Source organism: Aspergillus alliaceus (genome assembly GCF_009176365.1).
Source record: "Aspergillus alliaceus strain CBS 536.65 unplaced genomic scaffold BDW43scaffold_2, whole genome shotgun sequence".
In the NCBI taxonomy this organism is placed as follows: Eukaryota; Fungi; Ascomycota; class Eurotiomycetes; order Eurotiales; family Aspergillaceae; genus Aspergillus; species Aspergillus alliaceus.
This window is the reverse complement of record NW_022474685.1, coordinates 1,562,095-1,585,833: the sequence shown is the minus strand read 5'-3', so window position 1 is coordinate 1,585,833 and position 23,739 is coordinate 1,562,095. Positions and strand designations below refer to the sequence as shown.

Here is a 23,739-nt window from a genome sequence, read left to right as displayed (position 1 = left end):
TTTAGTTCGTAGCTGGAATAAGCCGAGACAGCCGACCGTCCAGACCGGAAGCCTACCAGTCTGGGTCCAAGTGGGCGGCTTTCCGCTTCCAGTTCTGCCCGCCTGCGACCTCTACGACTAACGACTAGTAGTCCAACTGGTTCGACTTGTCTTTTGCTTACATGAAAGTTGGATAGATCTATGGTTCATCCGACCGGGGTCGCCCGTCCTAATATTGTACACTTTTCGCTTTTCTCTACATCTTTCTTTTATCGATCCGTCCAGAAGCATGAGTAACTCGCAGCTCTCAAGTTCCTCCTGCGTCGCTTCTCCGGCTGGTGTACAGTTCCGGTCTTAACGGAGTGTCTCCTCGCTGGCTTCGAGCCCTTCGAAGATTGAATGCTTCGGAGGTGCTCCCCACCGTGGAAGAAAAAATTTAAATAAAAATTAAACTCAGACGAAAGCAAAAAACTGACGGCATTTCTCATCAATATCTCCCAGGATTTACTAACGGCCCCCAGTCTCGTATCTCGATGATTCAATTGTTGCGGTGGGCCCCGTCCTATTCATCGGATCAGCTCTCCTGACCGCGAGCCGCGATGACGCTCTTCAGTCCGACTACGGTCCTCGTGGGGTTCCTCCTCCTCTACCTCTCCTCCTTTCTCATATTCGCCATCGTTCGGATTGCGACGGGAATCTCCATTCAACGGATTGGCTACTTCTCCCTCCGTCGCATCGCATACGTCCCGAAGGAAGGAGTGCAGATTGAGCTTCGTGGTCTGGGACTGTCTTTGCATCCTCCCTCATTTGCCCAACCGACATGGCTCAGCCTTCAATTGTCCGACTTGAAGGTGACCGTGGACCCCGCCGCTCTAGCAAAGGGCAAGCCCAGCGAAAATCAGCCTGATGTCTCGGAGCTCCCACACCAAGCCGAATCTTCCCCGCCAGAGAATGAAGATAACGCTTCGCTTGAAGGGCGGAGCAAGACGTGGAGGACGCTGACAAGGTTAAAAGAGCAAGTGAAACGGCTGCATCGCAAAATACACTGGTTGAAATTGGTGGACGTCGTGGCTGTCAACACTACTGTCAACTTTGTCGAAGCTGGCCAGATTCAGGTGGGAACTCTGTCATTGGCGGTGGACACTAGACGCAAGATGGTAGACAGAGGGAAGCTGTTCCGCCGCAAAAAATATGAATCCGGTGAACAACGTCCAGCTGAATGGATAATGACCGTGCAAAATGTCCTACTCGCAGTCGATGGTGGTGAACCGACACAATTGCTCGACAACATTGGAGTAAATGTACATGGGATCCTGCACAAAGATCTTGAAGGGCTTAGGGATGCGTCGATCGCTTTAAAAGTTGGAAGGATGCATATTCCTTATGACGATCTGATGACACTCGCGCAACGGATCAAGAAGTTTAGACAATCCTTTTCGGAAGCCTCGAAGCATGAAGCCGACGATGAGGTGTCTTTTGCTGATTTCGTGGAAGAACTGGATAAGCCTGGGAGTCAGGACGATGCACTTGTCCAGACCGTTGCCGATTCGAAAGAGTTTGCCAGCTCCCTCCTGCGGGGAATACAGGAAATCCAGATAGCCTTGAGCTTTTTCAGGCTATCGCGAGCCATCCAGCCACCTTCGCCGAAACAGAGTTCTGTCTATCTGAATATTATATCCCATGAGATAGGCATTGATCTTCATCGTATGGATCAGAACAGCCCCGCACATCGCATGTATTTCCAGCGGAATGACATAGCTCATCAAGCCCTCCTTGCTGCTATATCCCTTTCAGTCAGCTTGGATGACAGCTCGGGTGAGACGGACAATATCCTTTACATACCTATGGCCACGACAACAATAAAAACGACACTTCCATCAAAGACAATCAGCTCATTTAGTGAATGGAACCCGGAAGAGCGAAATACCAACATCCTCTTCGCAAACCTTGTGATAACATCTCCTTCCATCGATTTAGAACCAAGGCATGTATCTCGGCTTCTGGGATTGGCCCAGGACAGAGCATCTTCCTCTCGTGGTAAGAAGAAAAACAATCACCGATTGATCTCCCGGTTGCTCCCCAAGGCGAGTATCAAGCTCTCAGTTCATGAACCCGTGCTACGATTCGTTTTGCCCGTATCTCAGGTCCCCGATCCTTCGGCGGAAGATTACAACCTACTCATCTGCTCTATATCTTCAATATCACTCGATATAGAGTCTTCCCATTCATCAGAGGGCGGGGTTCATTACTCCCTATCATCTATTTGCCGGGTGGCGTCTCACCAACTATACTACCAAACGCCTCTAGGAGTCAAGCATAATTTACTCACAACGGAGAATATGGAACTAAAAGTCCTTCTTAGCGCGTCTCCAGAGGTATGCGTGATCGCTTCCGGATCGCTGAATACATGTTCGGCACATATGGTCAATGGGGATGTCAACCGAGGCATTCAGCAAGTCATTGAACAGTTCCGGGCCCAAGTCAAGCCGAAGAAGAGAGTTTCCATGTCGCTCGAAGAGCGCAAGCCTAGCCTTCTGAGGCGCCTCCCTCCATGGCTGGTTCGGTTCCAGTTTGAAGCCACGAGCCTTAGTCTAGAAATCGCCGGAATCGATGAAGCGGTCTCTGAGGTTTCTCGTGGCGTCTCCCTCCAGCTCCATTCGTGGACAGCGGATTATAGAGCACAAAAACCCGAGCAACCTAATGTGAGCATCGTGCGGCGACGGACTCCGAGTCATTCTACGATCGGCGACGAGTCGCCCTTTAGGTTTCCTCCCACGTCTCCACCAAGGCAGACACAACGCGGTGCTGCAGATGGGAGGCGACTTGCCCTACATGTTCGTGGCTTCGAGGGATTTGTTATAGAATCTGAAGACTATCTGGAGGCGGAGCCTTTCTTTTCGCTCCCTAGGTTTGAAGTGGCTTTGAGCACATTAAGCGACCGCCTTGGACCTATCTTCCATATCAACTCCGTGGTAAAGGGAGTCTATCTCCAGTACTCCCTTTATCGTTATTACTGCATAGGAGTTGCCGCGTCCGTAATTCAGAACGCCTTCTTCCGACGTTCGCCAGAAACAGCAACCCAGATGCCGTCTCCATGGAACTCGCCTCCTTCATCGCCTCGTCTATTCTCGCAGAGAAATGAACTCGTTACAGTGGATGTGAGAGTTACTATCGTTCAGGTCAAAACGTTCCTTCCTGCAGATCCTCCGATGCTGCTCCAAGTTTATGGACTTACTGCTGGTTCACACCGACTCTCCGTTCCATTTGTTCGAGCTCATCTCATTCGGTTACATGCTGAGGCACCAAAGCTCAAGGGTGTCTGGGCACGTATCATTGGTATGAATAATGTTAGGCTCGATCTCCGCACTGCCAAATTGAAGCAGGGCGTCAATACTACCGAAGAGAAGTCGATAGATCTATGGGCCGATTTCATTCGTATAGGTGTTCCCCATCACATGGTGATGCATCGCATTTTCGACAACGTTATTAATACAGCAAAGGCGATCAAGCAGCTTCATCACCGCTTCAAGAATCATTCAGCCGAGTTTGATTCATCAAGAGACCCGGAGGAACCAAAGAAAGTGCCAAGGATATCGCTGCGTAGCAAAGCACTACTGTTTGAGATGGAAGATGATGCATTCGAATGGAAACTAGGTTGCATATATCGTGCTGGCCTCATGGAACAACGCCAACGCCTGGCTAGGGACGAGGCATACGAGCTGAAGCTCCAGAAGCTTAAAGAATGTGATCAACGGCGCGCCTCATCTAGATTGCGTGCAAAGTCCAGCCACAGAACCCTTCGCAGTGACCGAGTTAGTGGTGAGTCGAAAAGAAGCAAAAGTGCCGATGCAAGGCCAAGTACTGGCGACACAGATGATAGTAAGCGTGGGCGGGGAAGAAGATTCCGCTATGACCCCGAGGGCGCTGCTTGTTTTTCGGGTGAATCAAAGATATCTGCAGAAGTGGCCTGGTATCGACTTCAGGAGTATAACGCGCGAAGCTGGAAGAAGAAAATAGATGGCGCTCTAAAATTCCAGGGTACCTCAATCAAGGAAGTACGGAGTCTCTTCTCTGGAGCTGATGAACCACCTGAAGACGTCGAGGAGACAGAGACGGTGCTCTCCATTCCTAACAGGCCTGCTCTTATGGCGGCTTTGATAAGCGACATCAATTTAGTCATCGACAAGCCATCCTTTCCTTTGGAAGATTATCCAACGTTCCTTCACAGGATTGGAAAGGGCATGCCGTTGTCTACGCAATACGCTCTACTAATTCCGATGAGTTTCCAGTTGGATATGGGAGAAGCACGCGTCAACTTGAGGGACTATCCCTTGGACCTGTTGCACATACCGGCTTTGCGCCCCGGGCAATCACCAAGACTGCCAAGCTGGTCACTCCGAACCAACTTCGTGATTGCCGAAGAGTATCGCGATTATAAATCAGCTAGACAAGTCCAAGTAGAGCTTGTCCCCTCAAGTGAACTTCCAGATGGGACCAAAAGCCCTCCGTTCGAGATGAAAGTTTGGCGGTCAGTCAGCCCCGTCAAGACATACTCCGATCCGACTATCGAGATCAACACGAGTCTTCCAACGAGTATTTCCTGGGGCATGTCCTATCAACCCGTCATACAGGACATGATGAAAATTATAGAGGGTTTCACTAAACCGGAAATCGATCCGTCCGACAGGGTTGGCTTTTGGGACAAGATCCGACTGAGCTTCCATTCCCGGATTAGGATTCTTTGGAAAGAAGATGGGGATGTTCACTTGCGTTTGAAAGGCTCCCGTGATCCGTATGTCGTAACCGGCTTTGGTAGCGGGTTTGTCATGTGCTGGCGCAAGGATGTCAAGTGGGAAGTACACACCAGCGACGATCCAAAGGAGTTTATGAGTGTCAGTAGTGGGGAGTATGTGCTTGCAATCCCTGACTACAGTCACGAAGCCCGCTTTATGGCCGAAGCCACGGCTCAGGATCTGGAAAGCACAACGTCAAGTGTGATGAAGAACGCGGCCCACTTCAAAAAGGTTGTGATGAAATTATCAGGCGAGGTGAAATGGGGTGTAGGCCTCGTTTTTGAACGTAATGTTGATGAAAACCGGCGGTCGTTCCAATTTAGGCCTCACTATGAAGTTGTTCTCCGGAATCCTAAATATGTTGATCCCTCAGAACATGAATTTTATGACGCCTACCGTGGGTTCCGGAGCAATCATATTCATCTTTCCATCTCCGTGCTTGCCCCAGAAAGCAGGGACTGGTCCATCGACCATTGCCAATCATCCACAAGCTACAACACAGTTCATCTCACCCCGCGGTTCTTCACCCACTTTTTCAACTGGTGGTCCCTTTTCTCTGGAGTCATGTCACTTCCTGTTCGTCAAGGCCCACTGTGGCCCGGCATTACCAAGACCAGCAAAAAGTTCAACCGTCATCTTGCCACTGTCAAGTATAAACTGCTCTTTGCCCCCTTGTTTGTGGCCCACATCTACAAGCACAAGGATCGTGAAGACTATGGCGAGGATGTCGTCACAGCAACAGGACTGAAGGTTCGCCTTGACAGTCTGAAGCTTGATGTTCATCAAAGACGTGAGCTGGTTAAGACGCAAGCAAAAGGACGCCTTAAACAGACTCAAGCAAGTGCCATGCGGATAAACCAAGCTGAGCTAGATTTGCAGGCTGCAGATTTCAGAGCTGTTTCCGCTAGTATCAAAGGGACGAACTTGGATGATATTGAGCAAAATAAGGATGATATAATCTCATCATTCCAGCAACCTGTTCCATCTGTTGATCTCTCTCGGTTCACTATTCCAGACCACAACCTTGATTGGATCGATATGGATGATTTTGTGGAGCTGGACTGGATCCTTCCTCAGGAATCGAATCCTCGAACGCAAATATTGCCTCTAGCTTTTACACCACGGTTTACCTATTTCCGCCAGACAGACCATGGTGACATAAGCCCAGACGAGACAGGCTACAGTAGCTTCGGAAACGAGCCTACCCACGAATGTGTTATGTCCGAGAGTAATGAACCCCGCAGAGTGCAAATGGAGCTGATAAGGGAGCGTCTTTCCCATGTTGAATCACAGGTTCAGGAGTGGGAACGTACAATTGGGGAGCAAGAACTTCGCATGGCCAAGTCGGTCGATCATGAACCTCATTTGCAGACCGAGCATGAGAATTATGTCAAGCAGGCACAGTCTCTCGCTAGGCGGCGGATGTTTCTTGCCTCTGCGCTTCAGCGTCTCGAGCGGCAACTTGCACGTGAGGAAAGGTCTTCAACTAAGCCAATCCCCGAGAATATCGCTGCTGATGTTACCAGTCGAGTCGGAACGGACGCAGAATCAACTAATGAAGGCAAGGATGCGGATATGGACGGTCTGTACTCGTCACCGCATGATGAATTTGCTACCAATTTCAACAATCGCTTCATCATACATAATTCTCAGCTGAAATGGAATAACTCCCTGAGGAACATCATATTACGTTATAGTCACCAGGTTAGCCAGAGGCGTGGATTTGTATATTACATGTCTCGAAGGGCTGTTAAATTCATTCTTGATATCGTCGACGAGCAAAGCAAGAACCAGAGACGGCATTCTAAGTTGTTCAAGTGCGCGTCAAGGCGACCTTCGGACGTCCGAGGCCTTGTGGACAACGAAGAGGACGGCAGTGTGGAGGATCGCATCGAGCAGCTGCTCAATGATGCGAAACGTTTTGTGAATGCAGAAGAACAAGAAAACTCAGACCAGAAGAATCAATCTAGTACAAAGTCTGATGATTCCAGTGAAAATATTTCGCCGGAATTTACACCCCAAAACAGTTACCACCTGCGACTTATCGCTCCTCAGATCCAGCTCCAGAGCGAGAAAAACCAAAAGTCGGTTGTCCTGGTTGCGGCAAAGGGCATGCAACTAAAAGTGGTGTCAATCATGGACAAGGAGCGTGTTTCTGACGATGTTAGTGGATTGGTGCAGCGTCGCTTCTCGCTTGAAATGGATGGTGCCCAATTCTTCGTTGCAACACAGAAGAACCTAATGAAACACTTGCAGTTCTATGCAGGCAACAAGTACGGCAATTCTCCAGGCTCAGCATGGCCGCCTTGGTTGACTATCGAGGCCATGTTCGATTTCGAATTGAATCCGTTTGGCTTTTCGAGAATTGTTCAGAAGACTTCTGCCAGCTTGAGATATGATAAATATAACAACCTTCGTCTGAAGTATAACGAAGAGGTTGCAAAAGGACAGCTTGATGAGGAACGTGGTTCCAGCGTCGAAGAATCCAGAATAGATCAAATCAGCGTCGAGTTCCCTCATTTCCGCGCTATCTGTGATTCAGCTGAATACTACTCCATGTACATCATTGTGCTTGACTTGCTGCTTTACAGTGAGCCTCTCGAGAAAGTCCGAAATGAACGCCTGGAGAGAATTATGCTCAGTTCCGACTTCAGCGACCTCAGAGGCGCACCGGAGATGGTATTCAAACTGCAATCCCGTATTCGGCATCTGGAAGAGATCAAGGAGCATTTCCAAGTTCACGCCAAATATTTGGATAAGAAAGGCTGGGAAGATAGATTGGAGCTTGAAAAAGACCTTTCTCAATGCGAAGATGAATTGTTTTTCTTGATGAAAGCAATAACAACTTCTCAGCGGAGGATCGATCCGACATTCTCGGGGGCTCACGGTATTTTGCGTTGGAATATATCCGCCCACGAGGTTGTCTGGCACCTTATGAAGGACGAATCCGAGCCATTGGTCGAGTTCCAGCTGCGGAATGCAGAATTTGATCGGACTGATAACAGTGATGGTTCTAATCACAATCTCGTGGCAGTTGAACGACTGTATGGGTTGAATCTCCTCCCAGACGCCATATACCCCCAGATCATTGTACCGTACCTCGACCAAGCCAAGCCTCTGGACTCACCGGATGATTACATGATCAAGGTCAAGTGGCACATGCTCGAAGCTGTTGCTGGTATACCCGTTGTGGATGATTTCCGGGTGTCACTTTTCCCACTCAAGATTCAACTCGAACATGAGCTTGGCCAAAAGGTATTCGAGTACATTTTCCCCAACGTCGGCTCGAGTGCTTTCGAAAATGGGGGATTCTCGCCCATGATGATCAAGAATGTGAAACCGCTGGACGATTCAGACGAGGATGAGGAGACGGAAAGTCCGGCTCCACCTCGAAGCGCGCATGGCAACAGTGACGTCTCGACAGATGACCTACATAAGGGACCAGGCGCTATCGAGCTCAGGTTACAACCAACGCTAACGTCCGCTGAAGATGCTAGACCACGGTCGGCACGCTCATCCCACCTCAAAGGCCTTGCGATGACACATATCCATAAAGATAACAACCGACTTGAACCCTCTCGTCCGGCAGTGCGCCCATCAACCAGCGGAGGTTTATCCACCAAGAGATCAGCTGACAGCTTACGGTTATTATCGAGGCAGGGTACAGACAAGACTATTGCAAATGGTTCGAGTACCACTGTTGGCGAGGACAGAGGAAAGAAGTTCAAGCTGCCCAATAGAAGTGCCAAATCCAAAGCGGCCACAGATGATCTGTCTCAGATGATGTCTCGCGCATCGAACTACATGACTCTAGCCCATGTCAAGGTTCACGATGTCGTGCTTTGCATGAGCTACAAAGGCAAAGGAGATCATAATTTGGAGGACATTCACGACTTTGTCTTCCGCCTCCCAGTTCTGGAGTATCGGAACAAAACATGGTCTAATCTGGACTTGGCCTTAAGGTTAAAGAAGGACGTCATCAAGGCTCTGATTTCCCACGCACCAGCAATACTCGGGAATAAGTTTTCACATCATCGGCCTACGAAACAACAGCAGAAGAAATATCGAGACATTGTGCATTCTTCTCAGCTTGTGCATAATCCAGATAGTGCAGCGGTGACGATATCCGACAAGAGTCAAACGAGTCAGGACTCGAACAGCGAGTACTCAGAGTCTCAGTCGCAGAGGTCTGTTCATTCTGGGAGTTCTCGGCTCGTCCGGTCGAACTCTCTAGGATCCAGTATGCTCAGTATTGAGCAAGGCGGGTTGATGTCTGACGCTCGATCTGCAAGCGAAGTAGACGTGGATGCTCGTTGGGAGGTTGGCGCTGAATTATTCTTGGATGATTAAGAGTGTCGCTAATTGGTTTACAGCAATCTCGTAGGATCGTGAACCCACCATCGCGGCCCATGACTTCGGGCACTGCTATTGCGCGTTCCGAAACCAAGCGTTGGGACGGTGCTGATGAGAGGTGAGCTCAATCTATGGCAAACGATGTATTGTATTCGTATTAACAATCGATTAAGTCACAGGATGACGATCCGTAATTTTGGCCGCAAGCTGATGCCGTCTCGCAAGTGATCATTCCTCAGATCAAACACAACTGTTATAAAGAACCAAGAAAAGACAAAAACAAGACGCGTCTTATATAGCTTTAGCAACCGTGCCGGAGGGAACAAAACCAGCTTCACATTCCTCACCATTTCTTCATATCCTCCCATTTTTCGACGTTACACTTTCGTGACCTGCCATTTCCTACTACGAGATACCCCCAATTGCAATGGGTCGTATATAGGCGTCAATCTGTTTCACTGACTTCATATTATAAAACATGTTTTGCTTTACTGTCCTACCTTGGCCCTTCTGTGCCCTTGCTCTTTTACCTGCTTGGTTAATTGCTATTCTTCCGTTGCCATACCTTGCTTATAAAGTCTTAGTCTTTGCTATCGTGGCTCTTTGAGCTCACTTTTGTTTCTGGGGTGTGTATACATTTTTTTTCTTTTCTTTTCTCTTTTCTTTTTCATGATTTCAGCATGGGGAGCAGGGCAGGTTAGAAGGGCCTCTCCAGTCCAGCTAGGCGCAGCTGGAGATGGGACACATGTATTGGGTATATATCGGGGTGGTGTATAGATAGACGGTGTATTGGAAGGGTTATCCTCAGCGTTATTCTGTACATTGAAAGTTCTTGACCTGTTTAGTAGCTGCGTTATCTACTCTACAATCTAAAATCTACATTATCTTGAAGTAGCAAACAATGGTTCCTGCACAAACCCAAGACGTTACAAGCAATACTTTCTGTAGATAACTCACCTCACCAAATGTCTAAATAATATTCATCATTCAAATTGCAAATCAAACAACCTCCTGAGCCCGACCAACAGCCTCCATAGCCTTCTCACAAATCCCCCGAATCTGCCCCCACCTGCTCCGCAACATCTCCAACCGTTCTTTCTCCCATTTTTTATCCCTGCCAAGTTTCCTAGACCCAGACAGTTGATCAATCATCGACCCGATAATCCCAACCGTCTCCTCACATTCCCGAATATAAACCCCAATCCAACCCCGAATAATCTCCGCCGACTTCTCCGCATCAAACGCCCGTTTCGACCGCCCTTCGATATAAATCCTGAAGTCCCGTTTCGACATGTATTTCAAACATGCGGCTATCTCGATTCCAGCACCTACGCCTTCCGTCGTGACTTCGAAGTTGCTTTTGTTTTTAAATTAACTTTTGTTAGTGCCAGATGGGGTCAGGTTGGGTGAGTTGCGAACGTACCCGAAGGAGTCGTTGTGCACTAGGTCTTTTTTATCAGGAATTGATAGGTCTTGGAAGATTATGTCGTCTAGGTAGATGGAGTCTGAGGCGTTGGTGTTGAGGAAGAAACCGTCTGGTTTTTGTTAGGGTTAGTGGTAAGTGGAGGAGGAGGGGACTGACATTCGACGAAGAGGAAGTCGTTGGAGTGGGCACCGTAGCTCATATAGACTTCTTCACCTTTCTCTGCGGGGTGTTATTTTTTTGTTATTGAGATGATGCGGGTGGGGTTAGGGGAGGGATGTAGTTACCGTATCTTCTTGTTGCTGTGAATGTATAATCTATGTGGTCGAAGCGGACTTCGCATGCCTTTTTGGAATTGTCTGTGAGTTTCCATTCTGCAAGTTCGGGGAGTAGTGGGTAGACGCACTGCGTTATCTTCGTGGTTGAAATAATCCGCGTAAGGAACCATGGCGATGGCGTCGTTCCAGTCTTCTGGTTCACCCTTTCCAGGTGATATATAGTAGAAACTCCGCGAGTTGATAATGAGCCAGTAATAGGCGAATGTCTTCCACTCTGTGTCAGGGAAAACGGTTAGGATCTGTTCCCAGGCGCGTCTGAGCCGTTTTTCCTCTTGTGCGAGCATGTTTTGATACCTGGTGTCGTAGTCGACGCCGACTGGTACCTTCTCGAAGGAATTCCAGAGCCCAGATACAGAGGGAGGGAGGAGACTTGGTCCAGACAGATTGTCATCGTCTTCGTAAGCTGAATTTGATCGTCGAAGATGTGCTGGCCACAGTATTGGCGTGCTATCTTCAAGCTCCTGCCAGCTTGGCCAGACGCTGCGCCATGCATCTAGCTCTTTCAGAGATTTGGCATCTCCATGTGTGAGATATGCAGCTAGAATACCATGGATAGATGTTCCTTCTGGGAAACGATCTACGAATGAAGAGGGGATGGAGTCAATGGACAGCATCACCGATTGCGGGACGGTGAGCATGACCTCACCCTCCTTTTTATAGTATAAAGTCAGCTACTGAGACAGGCGTGTGCGGTTGAGTCTGTTGTCGTACTCACTTCTATGGTCTTCATTGCTATCATTCCTAACCGTCGGCCTGGGAAATGGGCTGGTGCAACACCGTTGATCTCGATTCCCTTTGAGATAGCCCATTTTGTGAAAGCCAAGTGCTCATCACCCGGTGACTCGTCCATCTTTTGATGTTGATTCATCTACCTCTGGAGAATGTTGATATAAGGTAGGTGAGTGGTCGTGTACGTTGACAATAACTGCCCCATCCGTCCAATCAGAGCGCGCGTCTACTGGAAATTGCGCTTACATAAGCAAACGGAGATACGATGATTTATCATCAGAAATCTCAAGGGTTACGGAAACACTACGTCCATGGCACAGTACTCCGTCCAGTATCAGACCGTCGCGATGGCCTCTGAACTGGTCACCTCAGGAGTCAACCCCGAAAACCAAGAAACAGCCCCCGCAGACTCCAAGATCGACCATGCCGCTTCCATCCGATACTGGAACAGCGTCGCCGCCAACTCTAACACTATGCTGGGCATGTTGGGGAGTTACCCCTGGTATACGCGCATTGACCTACGCGGTTCGAAGAGCTTCCTGTCCAAAGTCCGTCGACTGGTACCGGGATGCACAACGGAAGGAAAACTAAAGCTGGGAGTCGACTGCGGCGCTGGGGTGGGGCGTGTAACGGAGGGGCTGCTCAGCCATGTATGCGAGACAGTGGACGCAGTCGAGCCGGTCGAAAAGTTCACTCAGGTTATACATGGCAGCGCCCTGAAGCGGAGTGGCGTCGTGGGCGATATTTATACTATCGGTTTGGAGGGGTGGTATCCGGAGAAGAAGTATGACGTGATCTGGACTCAATTTTGCGTGGGACATCTAACGGATGCCCAGCTGGTTGACTATTTTGTGAGGTGTCGTGAATCTTTGACAGAATCGGGAATTGCGATTGTCAAAGAGAACCAGTCGACTGATCCCAACGGCAATGATATGTATGACGACGAGGATAGTAGTGTGACGAGGACGGATGAGAAGTTCAAAGAAATCTTCAAGCAGGCTGGGTTGACTGTTATCACATCTGAATTGCAGTTGGGGTTCCCGAAAAACTTCAAGCTCCTTCCTGTGAGGTTTTATGCTTTGCGGCCGAAGAGTTGAACCCACACTTGAGAGATTTGATGGGCCTTTGAACCCTTGGATACCGATACAAGATCTTTCAACGGGCTTGCACAGGGCGAAGCTATCTGTGTCTAGACGTATTGCGACGTCCTGCTGCCCCAAGGCCAAGCTCGTGGGGCGTGCACGTCCGCCGCGTCACAAAGCTTGGCAGCCCTGCCCACTGTGGACGGGGGTTGACGTTGGATTAGGATGAGACTCAATCGACCATGATAGTGATTTGAGTGCGATTGAAGTGGCTACTTTAAGCTTAACTAGCAGCCTCATCAACAGCTTAACACATATATCGGGTAAAAATGTACATTTGGCCGGAATCCAATAGAGCTAGGGTATCTATATACAATACATTGGGTACACGTTTACACATCTCGTCATAAGCTTTGCTGTTCACATCTGGGTCACTATACTCAGTACCCGTCGAGGTGATATATCAGAGCTCTTAGCGTAGTTAAGCCAACCAGTGTTGCCAATGAACCATTATGTCCGTGTAAGCGTGCTTGCCAAGCACGCAAAGGTGATAAACAGGAAGGGGAGAATGAATAGAATTTTTTTAGCATTTCCGTCATATGAACGGTCAATGAATCACACGTTTGACTGGCCATCTGTGGGTGTGGACTGGGTTGACGGCTTTTCCTTCTTGTTTTTCTCGCGGCCCCAAGGCCATAAATTGGGCAGATGTTCATGCATTGTCTCTAGCCTAGTCTGATCTGTAGGCGCGCTGATGTCATCCGTGTAGGGAATGCCTCCTTGACCGCGATTTTCCGCCCAGGCTTTCTTCTCCCGACGAAGGTCGCTCTGGATCCATGGGATGGTAATTAGTGTCCAGACGCCGGCCCAAGCGAAAGGTAAGGACCATCCAAGCTATAAAGCGCGTTCTTGTCAGCTCTCGAACATTTGACCATCTGTGTCCGGACGGGTAGCTTACTGTGTATGCGACTGGTGCTGGCGTGGTGAAGACAAGAGCAGTGATGACGGCGGCGAAAATGATAGAACCTCCGGCCCAGAAGCAATTCATTTGAAACAACATACGCCGAAAGTATGGGCTGGATAAATACCGGACTCGAAGAGCATACCGGTATTTCTGGCCTCCACCTCCATCAACCGCGACCACATCTTCGATCATGACGTATAGGGCCGTCGGCATTGTAGAGCCCTTTGGCGTCGAAGAAATTCGGAACGGAGCCTTGAAACCGAGGACACGGAGGATATCCAGGGCCAGATAGACACCACCGAAGTAGAACATAACACTTGGGAGTACCATGGCTACTAGCCGCACTGTAGGGATTATAAGCATAGGTGAGGGAATGAACAGCGGGGTCATTACCATAAGGCTCTTCTTGCACCGTTCCTCTAGTTTTGGGTCAGTCCACCGGAATTCCACGTTTCAAAATCATGGACCCTTACACGATAAGCTCAACGGCGAGGATCAACCAGACGATTGTGAAGTTGATATGAAAGAAGTCCAACTAGCATGACATGTCAGTATTCGATATATCCAACCTCGAGGAACCGTGATCGGGCGTACCCATGACTTCCGAGCGTTCAACGGCCGGGCGTGAGAATCTTTTCGAAACAAGTTATAGAGCCGATAGAAGTATTCAAATACCGAGATTCCGCCCAACGCAGCCGTCACAATGGTGAAGACTAATGGTACAAGTCAGTCAGCGCGGTTGTCATACCATACACCCAAAGTTATGTATGCAAGGGACGTACCCAAGTTATGCGATAGGTTCGTGCCGTACCATAGACCAAAGTAGAGTGCTACAGGCTGGGCAAGGGTATCAAAAACAAACAGTATCCAGAAAAATGCGATTGACTTCTTCCTTGTCCGTAGTGAGTAGGGGAGCGGTGGAGGTTCCAAGGGAGCAGTGATAGTACTGGCGGTTCCTTCTTCCATCGCTGCGGGCCCCAGCGATGGCGGAGGATATTCGGACATCGAAGAAGCACGACGATGGGGGTTGCGATAGGGATTGAGGTTGTTATGCGATGTAATTCATGGCGTGATCGAAGAGTGGTGGAAATTGATACGAGGGTGAGTGGCGAGGAACGGAGGGGGCTGAGTAGGAATATGAATTTCGCCGCTGTCAATGCGCGTGTAGACGATGGGTTTTTATTTATTGCTGTAGCAGGTTTTCTAGGTCGAAAGGGAAGAAATTGGACCGGAAACTTTTTTTTACCTTTCTTGCTGTAAAGTATTAGACTTTCTGGTTTTGTTTTTGGGCGAACAACAACATGCCTGACGTAACCCGGACCCCGTGATGTCATTTATCCATACTTATACAAGAATAGCATTATGGAGGTAATACTTCTGTCTTAGGTATGTCGAGGACAACACCAAAATCACATTCAATCAATACCTACAATATTCATCCATACCCGATACACTCACTAGATACCGTACATACAAGTCCCGAAAGGATCAAAGACCGGAAGAGAGTTTGTTAATATTGGTTCCATCCCATTGTTGTCGGCGCTTGTCTCTCGCCGAACTTCCGATAGAAGACCCGACTTGTCCAGAAATCTAGATTTTCAAAGTGGGCTGACTGAATTTCTTGCAAAGTCACGAGGGATGTTGATTATACATATTTTACTACGATCAGATACAGATAGAGTGAACGCAGAATCTATATCCATCCATAGTACAGTGCATCCTGCAGAAATTCAATATGTTGGACAAAGTAATCTGCGAACCCGGTCTAGCCGGCCGATCATCGACGATCCATAAGGATGATGCATTAGGTGCGTTATGCCGAGCAGTCTGATACTTATGACAAAATATGATCGTAGACTGCGTGGAAAATTCAAGGAACACTAACCTGAAGTGCTCGGAGCTGGGTATCATTTTTTCTGGGAGGAACATTGTGCATCCTCCGTGCTACTGCATTCGGCAATATCGGCATCGTAAATAGTAGTAGTAGAAGTAGCTTCTTCCTTGATTTCTGCCCGAGACCTAAGGCACATATAAATCACGTGGCTATAGACCCGCCACCCCCACTAATCTTCTGCCCACAGTTTTCGCTCGACGACGATGGTTCGAATCTCGCCCTCAACGCGGATCAATGGCTGGCCAATTTTCTTTTTGCAACTGCCAGATTATCGCCCAGGTGATGAGTTGAGATCTATGGGGACTGGTCAAAAATTTTTTATCTTCTCTTTCCCCGGAACTATGGCCATGGTCTAGCCATGTAGATACGATGGCCCCTAGTTTACGAGAGTTGTTTGATTTTCTCCTGGCAGAGATTGCCCTCTGCGGTGATCAAGGTCAGTCCATGTGGTTTTTCCCCCCCCTGTGATGTTGTTTTAAGGATCCACTACTGCACCACAAGCTTTAGTCCAACTTTGCTGTTTTGATATCCAATCCTTGCATGCTACTGTATGCTTGCGCATGTAACAATTCGCCCTTTTTGTCTTCCAACTCATTTATAACGCAATTGGAACCATTTCTGAAGTAGTAACAGACTAACGTGCTCCAGGCGCGTCTCCATCGGATATCTTGACTTATATCGGTACTTTCTATGCCAAGGCTGCACAGGAAGCATCCGCCCGCAGCCATGTTGTCGACCGGCGATTTCAGGAGAAAGTCTGGTCCTGGCTAGCAAAGAATCCGGAAGTCTCTATTGGCGAAAATAGAGAATGCAATACTCTGAGCCTCGGCGATGTGGAACGCCGTGCCAACAATGCACCCGACTCTGGAGAAACCCCAATCCGTGTTTTTGTCTCCAAGGAGAGGACCTGGCTTGCCATCACGGGCCATGAGCCGGATGAAAGCAAGCTCCTTCCCACAGAGTTCGCTCTGCTATCTATCATCGCTTCCCGCAAAGCAAACGGTATTGTTCAGACAGAATTGGTGAAGCTGAGCGGACAGGATAAGCGATCGGTCCCCAAGCGGACTGATCAGCTGCATCAAAAAGGCTATATCGAGAAGAGAGCTATTCAGATCAAATCAGCCCGGACCAGTCTTTGCACGTTACGTAAGTTCATGTTATCAGAGAATATATCCACGGAAACGACAATGGAGCAGTCCGCCGGGGAAAGTCAAATGATCGACTATACGGAATTTTGCAATAATCTCTTTAATATCTTGCGGGAATATCAGATCATCTCCCGCGTCGATCTCAAGAAACTCCTTGGCTTTAACGATAGGTGGCGGTGGCGTATTCTTTCTCGTGCTGTGAGGAAATTCGAGCGCATAGGTGTCTTAAAGCGTGTCAAAGCTATGTCTCAGTTCTCAGACAGTGACAAACATTATTTCGCTTGTGTCAAGCTTATGCGAGAACCGACCGATAGGGACCTAGAGTTGTTCCGTGAATTTAGCAGGGGCATTTCAACCAATCTGGAGCAGGATGATAATCCGGAGCTTGATGAAGATGTAGATCCCAATGATGGGACAAGGGAACCATCTTTAGTGAATAATGGTGAAACGCTTAATGTGGTAAAACAAGAGGAGGGCACCGAGGAAGCTGGTCGGGCACTTCCTGTCTGGACTCCTGATCAGAATATTCATAACTTAATCTTTGACGTTGTCGACCAAGCGGGGACAGACGGTATCATGAACCAGGTACGTTGGAAAAGAAAGAAAATGCCGGGTGTCAGACTTATATGGATGTAGGCTGACGTTCTTCGTAGGAAATCATCAGGAAATGCTTTGGCGGATTTTACCGTAGGCCACTGGAGAACACAATGAGTCGTTTGGTAGAATGTTGGCAACTCTCCCAACCGTTGCATTTACGTCACTTAGCCATCGTACGAGACACGGTACTCAGCCGCACTATCACCCAGTATAGCCACTATACATCGACGAACTTTGGAAAGCTTGTCGAGGCGGGGGAGTCGGCTTGGGAGGCTGTCGAGTTCGTCCCAAAGAATCCGAAAGTCGATAAGGTTCGTGTGCCACCAGTAGATGCACAACCTGATCTGGACGAGTATGGCCTGCCTATGGCCCTGCCTGCAAAAGAGCTCTTGAAAAACGGAGATGTTTCTCTCCTAGAATGCATCGTGGCAGTAAAACCGACAAGTTACAATGCCACTTACACTGACGCGACGGCAGTCAAACAAGAAGATGGCACATATAGTAAGTGAAATTCAAGTTTAACAGATCTTGTGAGCTGTCCACGGTTCTAATACTTTAAAAGCGCTCCACCACGGGCAAGTGAAGGCGCCAGCAGGTTCTTCGGGGGATGCTACAGGTTCTCTCCTAGTAACGCCGAGCAGACTGAAAAGGGAATACCTGGATGTGTCAGATCCAGAAATGGGTAATATAGCCCCTGGAAGCGTTGTATCAACTACGAAACGTCGGAAACGACTAAGAGAAGACTCTGAAAAGTTCAATGGCATGTCCGAGATAGATAAACTTAAGGCTCTTGGCTTAGATGAGACATGGACGGAATACAACGCTTTGCTTATTGAACGCCCGAAACCCGGCGTTTATGTCACACCGCTTGGAAAGCGGAGGCCAGCTGGCAAAAGACAAGGCCGGCCAAGGATTAGTCGGATTGCTGTCTTTAAGTCCCCGAAGCTACCAACTTTCCCCTGGTTTACCGAGGAGGCTGAAGCTATTGGCGAAGACAGAGGATCACAACAGCCTTCCCGGGAGCAGACGGTCGAAGAGGCTGTCGAAGAAACACCCGTCCCTACATCTGCTGCAAGAGTTAGGGCCGTAGATGTCTCTTCCGAAAGTCCAGATGCCACACCTTCACGAGGGACCAAGAGACGTTCAAGGCAACCCCCATCGAAAGTTGTATCCACTTTGGCAACAATGCGTAAAACGAAACAGAGACACATCACTGATTTTGCAGCCAAGCCTAAGGATGTTCCCATGGTTGACTATGAGAACTCCGAGGATCGTCCAGCTGAAGATATACGACAGGGAAATCCTGATGACGACGATAACATTCACACTCTCAGAAATTCATTGAAACGTAAAAGACCTGATTCGCCAAAAGCAACCTCCCAAGATGCTGTTGCAATAGAGGAAGGTTCGAGAGGGGGCAATATTCTTGTAACGCAGGTCCCGGAGACTCCGTCAAAGAAGCCGCGCGGAACAATCCAAATTGACGGGGACAACGACACATCAATCGCAGACGGTCGTCCCACGGATGAGGTCTCTCATAATGGGCCAGCGCTAGCAGGCACAGAACCTTGCAGCACTGCTCAGACAGACGGCGCTCTAATGGATAGAACACCAGCATCCCAGACTATTGGCCAAGACCAGGATCAAGAAGTCAACGGTCGCTCTGTAGAGCGTTTTGGGGATGCAAATGGTATGCGCAGGGAACAGAGCACCTTACAGAGACAGATGGAGAACAGTAAAGCAACAGAAAAGGCGAAAGAAAAGAAGGGATCTGTCGGATTCATACGACGGAAAATTGTAATGGACATCGTTGACCAGGCTGGAGGGGCTTTCCCTATGGGAACTGAAATCTGGTATCCGTTTACAACTGCGTGGAGGAAGACTAAATACAAGGAGAACCCCGACCTTCGCACAATCAAGGCAACGGTTAAACACATCATTGAGGCTGGCAAGCTTCGCCAATTGACTTTCAGTGGCAAAGATGACAAAGGGGTCATGGTTACAAAGAGTATCATAACCAAACCTGATATGCAACCAGATGACCCCTTTATTATAGATATGCAGAAGAAGATGCTGGCCGCGGGTTCCCGGTATTACATCCCAGATAACGTCGAATACGACCCAGATATGACAAAAAGTGGTTCTAGGAGAGTTACTTTCGGAAAGGATGGCAAAGACCCCAATACCTTTTCCAAACTTCCCGTCGAATCTGCGCTCACCGTCCAACTGCAATATAAGCCGGGATTTGTTGTAGCCCAGGAAAAGAGGAAGGGCCTGAGCATTCAGAGACGACTACTGCAAAGAGTCGGGGTTGGTAAAGAAAACCCAGAGCGAGTGGTTCGACTCTTGTCACTCCAACGGCTGTCATCGCAAGATTCTGCTATTCCTAGAATGACATCCGTTGCACGACCTGATCAGATAGCCGTCCAGGGTAGAAGACGTCTTCAACCGGGCCGTCGACCTCCCATACCCCAAGCGCAGGATGACTTGGTCGTTGAAGGTGCCCGTAGAATGAAACGTCTTTGGATTCCCATTTCTTCTATGGCTCCCTACGCGATGTTGATGAATACAAGTCAGACATTCCACGCAAACACCGGAACTTTCTCAACAGATGGCGGACTTGCTGCTCTGCGGGCTGCAAGGCACACGCAGAAGAAGAAAGCGCGCGAGGCCCCTTATTCTCTTGAGGCTTTCAGCAACATATCATCCGAGTTACCTCATTCGCTTGATGATTTGTTCAGCCAGACACGGCGTCGCCCTGTTGACTATTCTGATAGCGCAGATCCCCGATCGAACCAGTTCTTCTACGAGAATAATGTGATCATGAGATGGGAACTTCAAAACGAAGAGCTCCTTGGCAAAAAAGGTAGCGACCTTCTGTACATCAACCAAACATTGCAGGATCGTTTTGATAGCGCTCCAATTGAAGGTAGCATACGGTTCGACGTTGATGAACCGGAGCTCTCAGCGCGTCCCCTTCCAGATCCTAGGATTACCAGACAAGCAGCGCGCCGATCTCAGGTGTCTACGCAACCTGGCGTTTTCGGCAAGCTGACATTCCCTCAACCCCACCCGGTACCCATTCCTCGAACACCAACTGCACCGCCCACCGAAATGCTGCAAAACCGTCGCCTAGAGAAACTCAATGCATCGATGGTAGCTAGCGAAGGGTTCGATACGGCAGCACAACCCACTGGGTCTCGAACGCCAGTTCGCAGGAATCGCAGTGCCTATCAATTACCGCACCTTCTGGTCCAAAGGATTATGACGGCCATTGTTGTTGTCCGTGCCTTGGCTGGAGGTTCTGAGGGTAGAATTGTCGACTGGGCTCTCGTTTCGAGCAGCTTCCCGGCTCACGATCCGTCATTCATTCAAGAAAAAGGGAAATACATTCTCGGTAAACACCGGCTTCAGCTAGCCAAAATGCAAAGCGACTTCCAAGAGCGCTTTCTTGAAGCATACGCTAGCGGCCAGGTTCCCCCTATTAATTACGATGACCTCGAAATATATGACTGGGAGTGGGTGGTCGATTGGGCGAACACTCAGCTTGAAATTCCGAAGTCAGAAAAGCTTCCAGACCTTCCGGCTACAAGAGAACTATTCGACAGTGTGTTTGAGCTTCGCGAGGAACCACCACACACCTTGGACGAACTGTACCAGATTACCCAGTCCGTCACCCTCAACCGCAAGCGTACACTTCTCGCGAGTACTCCATTTGCCCTACCCTTGTCTGATAAGCGCAAGACGCCCACTCCCCGGAAACCAGAGCATTCTCGCTTGGAAGTGGTCAAGTCCTGGGTTCGTGCAAATGTCGTCACTCCAGAAGAGGTATACCGTCCTGCCGAGGCCCGGGAAGCGCTATCATACATGGGCAACTATATCGATAGCGCCATCGAATCATTATTAACCGATAGGGTCATCTCAATGGGTAATCGAGGCAGAGTCACGCCGGGCCGCAACTACGATATCACAGACCACTTCCTACACGCACTAGGACGCAAGCGTCTGGTTGAAAGCACCCAGCTCCGACGAGCCGCCAAGTTCAAAACCCTAATCCTCGACCCAGCATTAAAGTCCGAGGGCAAGTACGATATCAAACACAACGCCGAAGACGGCGACATCCTGGCCATAATCAATCTGGTAGCGGAGGGCCGGGTCACCCTGAAACCGCGAAACCCTCCCCGCGATAGATTTGGCCTAACAGATGGCGGATACCTGACAAGACAGATGGACAAAGACAAACTCCGCTTTGCAGTAGAGCTACACCCCGTCGAAGCAAACTACGTATACGGGAACCCGATCCAAAAACAGCTCGCCACCGTCCCGATGCCCTCACCACCCCGGGCCACTAAGAAGGGGTCATCATGGTTCCCGGAAATGATCCCCCTCTGGTGCGATATCCACGGCGGCTTCATCAAACTCCTCTGGGACCTATCCGTCGCAGCCGTGGTGGGCTGCGTCGCAAGCAGACCAGGAATTAGCGCCGCTAGCATCGCCAGTATGATCAAACCTACAATGAGCGCATGGGAAGTCAAGCTCCTCCTAAAGTGGATGACAGACATCGGAATTATACGACAGGAACCACATAACAGCAAGGACGAGACCGGCTGGAAAGTCCAAGAATGGTGGTGGATGATAATAACCTAGTATTTCTTGGCATCTCTTCTACAACACTGTACGTACATGTATTATAATACGTTATTCCCAGTTCCCGGGAAAAAAAAAAACCTTACTTCGCCACCACGCACTGTAATCTAGCGCCTAATAGTAATCTACCCCGTACAACTTACATACCATGAACCTCCATGTGGCGTGTCTTAGAAACGAGGCTCATTGGCAACGCACACGAGATGTCTAGCGTCGCACGCAGCCCTAAACCGTTCCCTAAGGGATTTCTATTCCAATTGTTCTTCCTTTCTTGACTTTTGTGGGGAGTCTTTTTCTCGTTATATATTGATGTTACTTGGGGTTTCATCATGAATTGCCGTTTGACAAGATTATGGGGGACGTAGTACAGCGTCGTAGTATGGATGATCTAGAGCGACCTGTTCTAAGGGGGGGGGGGGGGGGGTAGTATAGTACAATATATTTGAAGAGTGGCTGTGTCTATAGATGGTAATAGGTAGGGAGGCCGCGGTATTTAATAGCTGTTGGTCGCTATAGGGCTGGGGTTTGGGGAGTATTTCTTTAATATAACGTGGTAAGGGCTGGGGCGTAAAATAGACAATAATTTTTTTTTTTTTAAAAAAAAAAAAAATACTTGACATGCGAACTGTTAGACGTGCATATGCCTTGATCTATTTATCTATTCTATTTATCTCGTATAAAGATAATATCAATAATTGGTCGTGCAGATTCCATATCATTGGGTATGTACATAGTACCTATCAGGTTACATATAACTAAGCCTACCTAACTTACATTATATGATACTCTATCACTATAGACCAGTAATAAAAAAACCTGATGCCCGAGGGACGGGAATAGCCGGGAAAGATGGATCATGATATCCACTTTTTAGGAAGGTGTTGATTCCAAATTTCTGCACAAGGTTCGAGGCGGGGTCAGCCGGCCGTTTGAAGATCATGAGACACTTTGGTTAGAGCCATGTATGCATGCGCAGCGATCTTCTATATTTGATTAATTAAAGTCGTGGCGTGGCGTGGCGTCACCGCTTCGGGAGACAAATCTCTTGGCTTATAGCCCACCCGACGCGATGGATAGGGAGGGAAAGCGATTGGGAGCTGAGGATTTTAATAAAGGTACGTGAGGCACGTAACCATCTGAAAATGTTGCAGATCTAGATCCTGACATCAAGCAAGGTCTCGAAGCTCTCGACAATGAGATGGGCAAGGATGAGTGGCTCATCGCGTTTGCGCCTATCACGCTGTTGTCCGCGGGGGGGTTCCTCGCTGTAAACTTTTTGAAAAATCGAGAAAGTACTGAGGACCTCGACTATCTCCTCGAGCCGCAATGGGCGCATGACAACGATGTCAAGGGGCCATTGCACGATGCGATGAAAAGGGCAGCAAGGGGCATAGGGTTTACCGATGACTGGGCCAACGAACAGATGGCATTTTTTGTCCCGGATAGGTCTCGGCAGCTCTTGTTCGAGAAGGCAGAGAAACAGAACATTGTCCTTTGGGAGGGTCATAATCTTCGAGTCCTTGCTGTGCCGCTGGAGTGGGCACTAGAACGGAAGCTCAGGAGGATCCATAATGAGATGCAGAGCAGTAAGCGGAGGTCTGATATAAATGATGCACTGGCACTGTTGAGGCATCTGAAGGCGCGAAATAGAGGTCCATTAGAGAGGGAGCGCATTCGAACATTGAACATATGCTCCGCTGAGATGGTACCTGGCCACGCGACGATGGATGAAATTGCCGCGGCTTATCGCAAGAAGTATAACGAGGAAGTATTCGACTAGAACTGCCATAAA

At 48.8% G+C, this 23,739-nt stretch overlaps 6 protein-coding genes across 6 annotated transcripts; 4 read left to right on the top strand and 2 right to left on the bottom strand.

The window, feature by feature from the left end:
* Positions 1 to 139: 139 nt before the first annotated feature.
* On the top strand, positions 140 to 9,984 carry BDW43DRAFT_261044 (FMP27 family protein). The gene is made up of 3 exons (XM_032040268.1): positions 140 to 9,092; positions 9,146 to 9,243; positions 9,299 to 9,984. The coding sequence occupies exons 1-3, from the start codon at positions 579 to 581 to the stop codon at positions 9,351 to 9,353; spliced, it is 8,667 nt and encodes a 2,888-aa protein (XP_031906088.1). The 5' UTR covers positions 140 to 578; the 3' UTR covers positions 9,354 to 9,984.
* Positions 9,985 to 10,124: 140 nt separating this feature from the next.
* On the bottom strand, positions 10,125 to 11,524 carry BDW43DRAFT_296558 (uncharacterized protein; the record flags this gene model as incomplete). The annotated part of the gene is made up of 4 exons (XM_032044233.1): positions 10,125 to 10,482; positions 10,549 to 10,660; positions 10,708 to 10,768; positions 10,955 to 11,524. The coding sequence occupies 4 exons, from the start codon at positions 11,522 to 11,524 to the stop codon at positions 10,125 to 10,127; spliced, it is 1,101 nt and encodes a 366-aa protein (XP_031906087.1).
* A 438-nt stretch (positions 11,525 to 11,962) lies between these two features.
* BDW43DRAFT_306129 (N-terminal protein methyltransferase) lies at positions 11,963 to 12,712 on the top strand (the record flags this gene model as incomplete). The annotated part of the gene is made up of 1 exon (XM_032045958.1): positions 11,963 to 12,712. One exon carries the CDS (start codon positions 11,963 to 11,965, stop codon positions 12,710 to 12,712), a length of 750 nt encoding a protein of 249 aa, XP_031906086.1.
* Positions 12,713 to 12,786: 74 nt separating this feature from the next.
* BDW43DRAFT_319448 (uncharacterized protein) lies at positions 12,787 to 14,627 on the bottom strand (the record flags this gene model as incomplete). Its single annotated transcript, XM_032048917.1, has 6 exons — positions 12,787 to 13,591; positions 13,656 to 14,005; positions 14,055 to 14,080; positions 14,135 to 14,196; positions 14,256 to 14,374; positions 14,444 to 14,627. 6 exons carry the CDS (start codon positions 14,625 to 14,627, stop codon positions 13,313 to 13,315), a joined length of 1,020 nt encoding a protein of 339 aa, XP_031906085.1. The 3' UTR covers positions 12,787 to 13,312.
* Positions 14,628 to 15,924: 1,297 nt separating this feature from the next.
* On the top strand, positions 15,925 to 21,947 carry BDW43DRAFT_306127 (putative TFIIIC transcription initiation factor complex subunits Tfc3; the record flags this gene model as incomplete). Its single annotated transcript, XM_032045957.1, has 4 exons — positions 15,925 to 15,991; positions 16,204 to 17,288; positions 17,357 to 17,801; positions 17,863 to 21,947. The coding sequence occupies 4 exons, from the start codon at positions 15,925 to 15,927 to the stop codon at positions 21,945 to 21,947; spliced, it is 5,682 nt and encodes a 1,893-aa protein (XP_031906084.1).
* A 1,069-nt stretch (positions 21,948 to 23,016) lies between these two features.
* On the top strand, positions 23,017 to 23,727 carry BDW43DRAFT_306126 (uncharacterized protein; the record flags this gene model as incomplete). Its single annotated transcript, XM_032045956.1, has 2 exons — positions 23,017 to 23,062; positions 23,123 to 23,727. 2 exons carry the CDS (start codon positions 23,017 to 23,019, stop codon positions 23,725 to 23,727), a joined length of 651 nt encoding a protein of 216 aa, XP_031906083.1.
* Between the last annotated feature and the right edge of the window lie 12 nt (positions 23,728 to 23,739).

Coding starts and splice junctions, on each gene's coding strand:
- BDW43DRAFT_261044 (XM_032040268.1), top strand. CDS start 579: ATGACGCTCTTCAGTCCGACTACGGTCCTCGTGGGGTTCCTCCTCCTC. Junction 9,093..9,145: donor ACGTGGATGCTCGTTGGGAG/GTTGGCGCTGAA, acceptor ATTGGTTTACAG/CAATCTCGTAGGATCGTGAA. Junction 9,244..9,298: donor TGGGACGGTGCTGATGAGAG/GTGAGCTCAATC, acceptor CAATCGATTAAG/TCACAGGATGACGATCCGTA.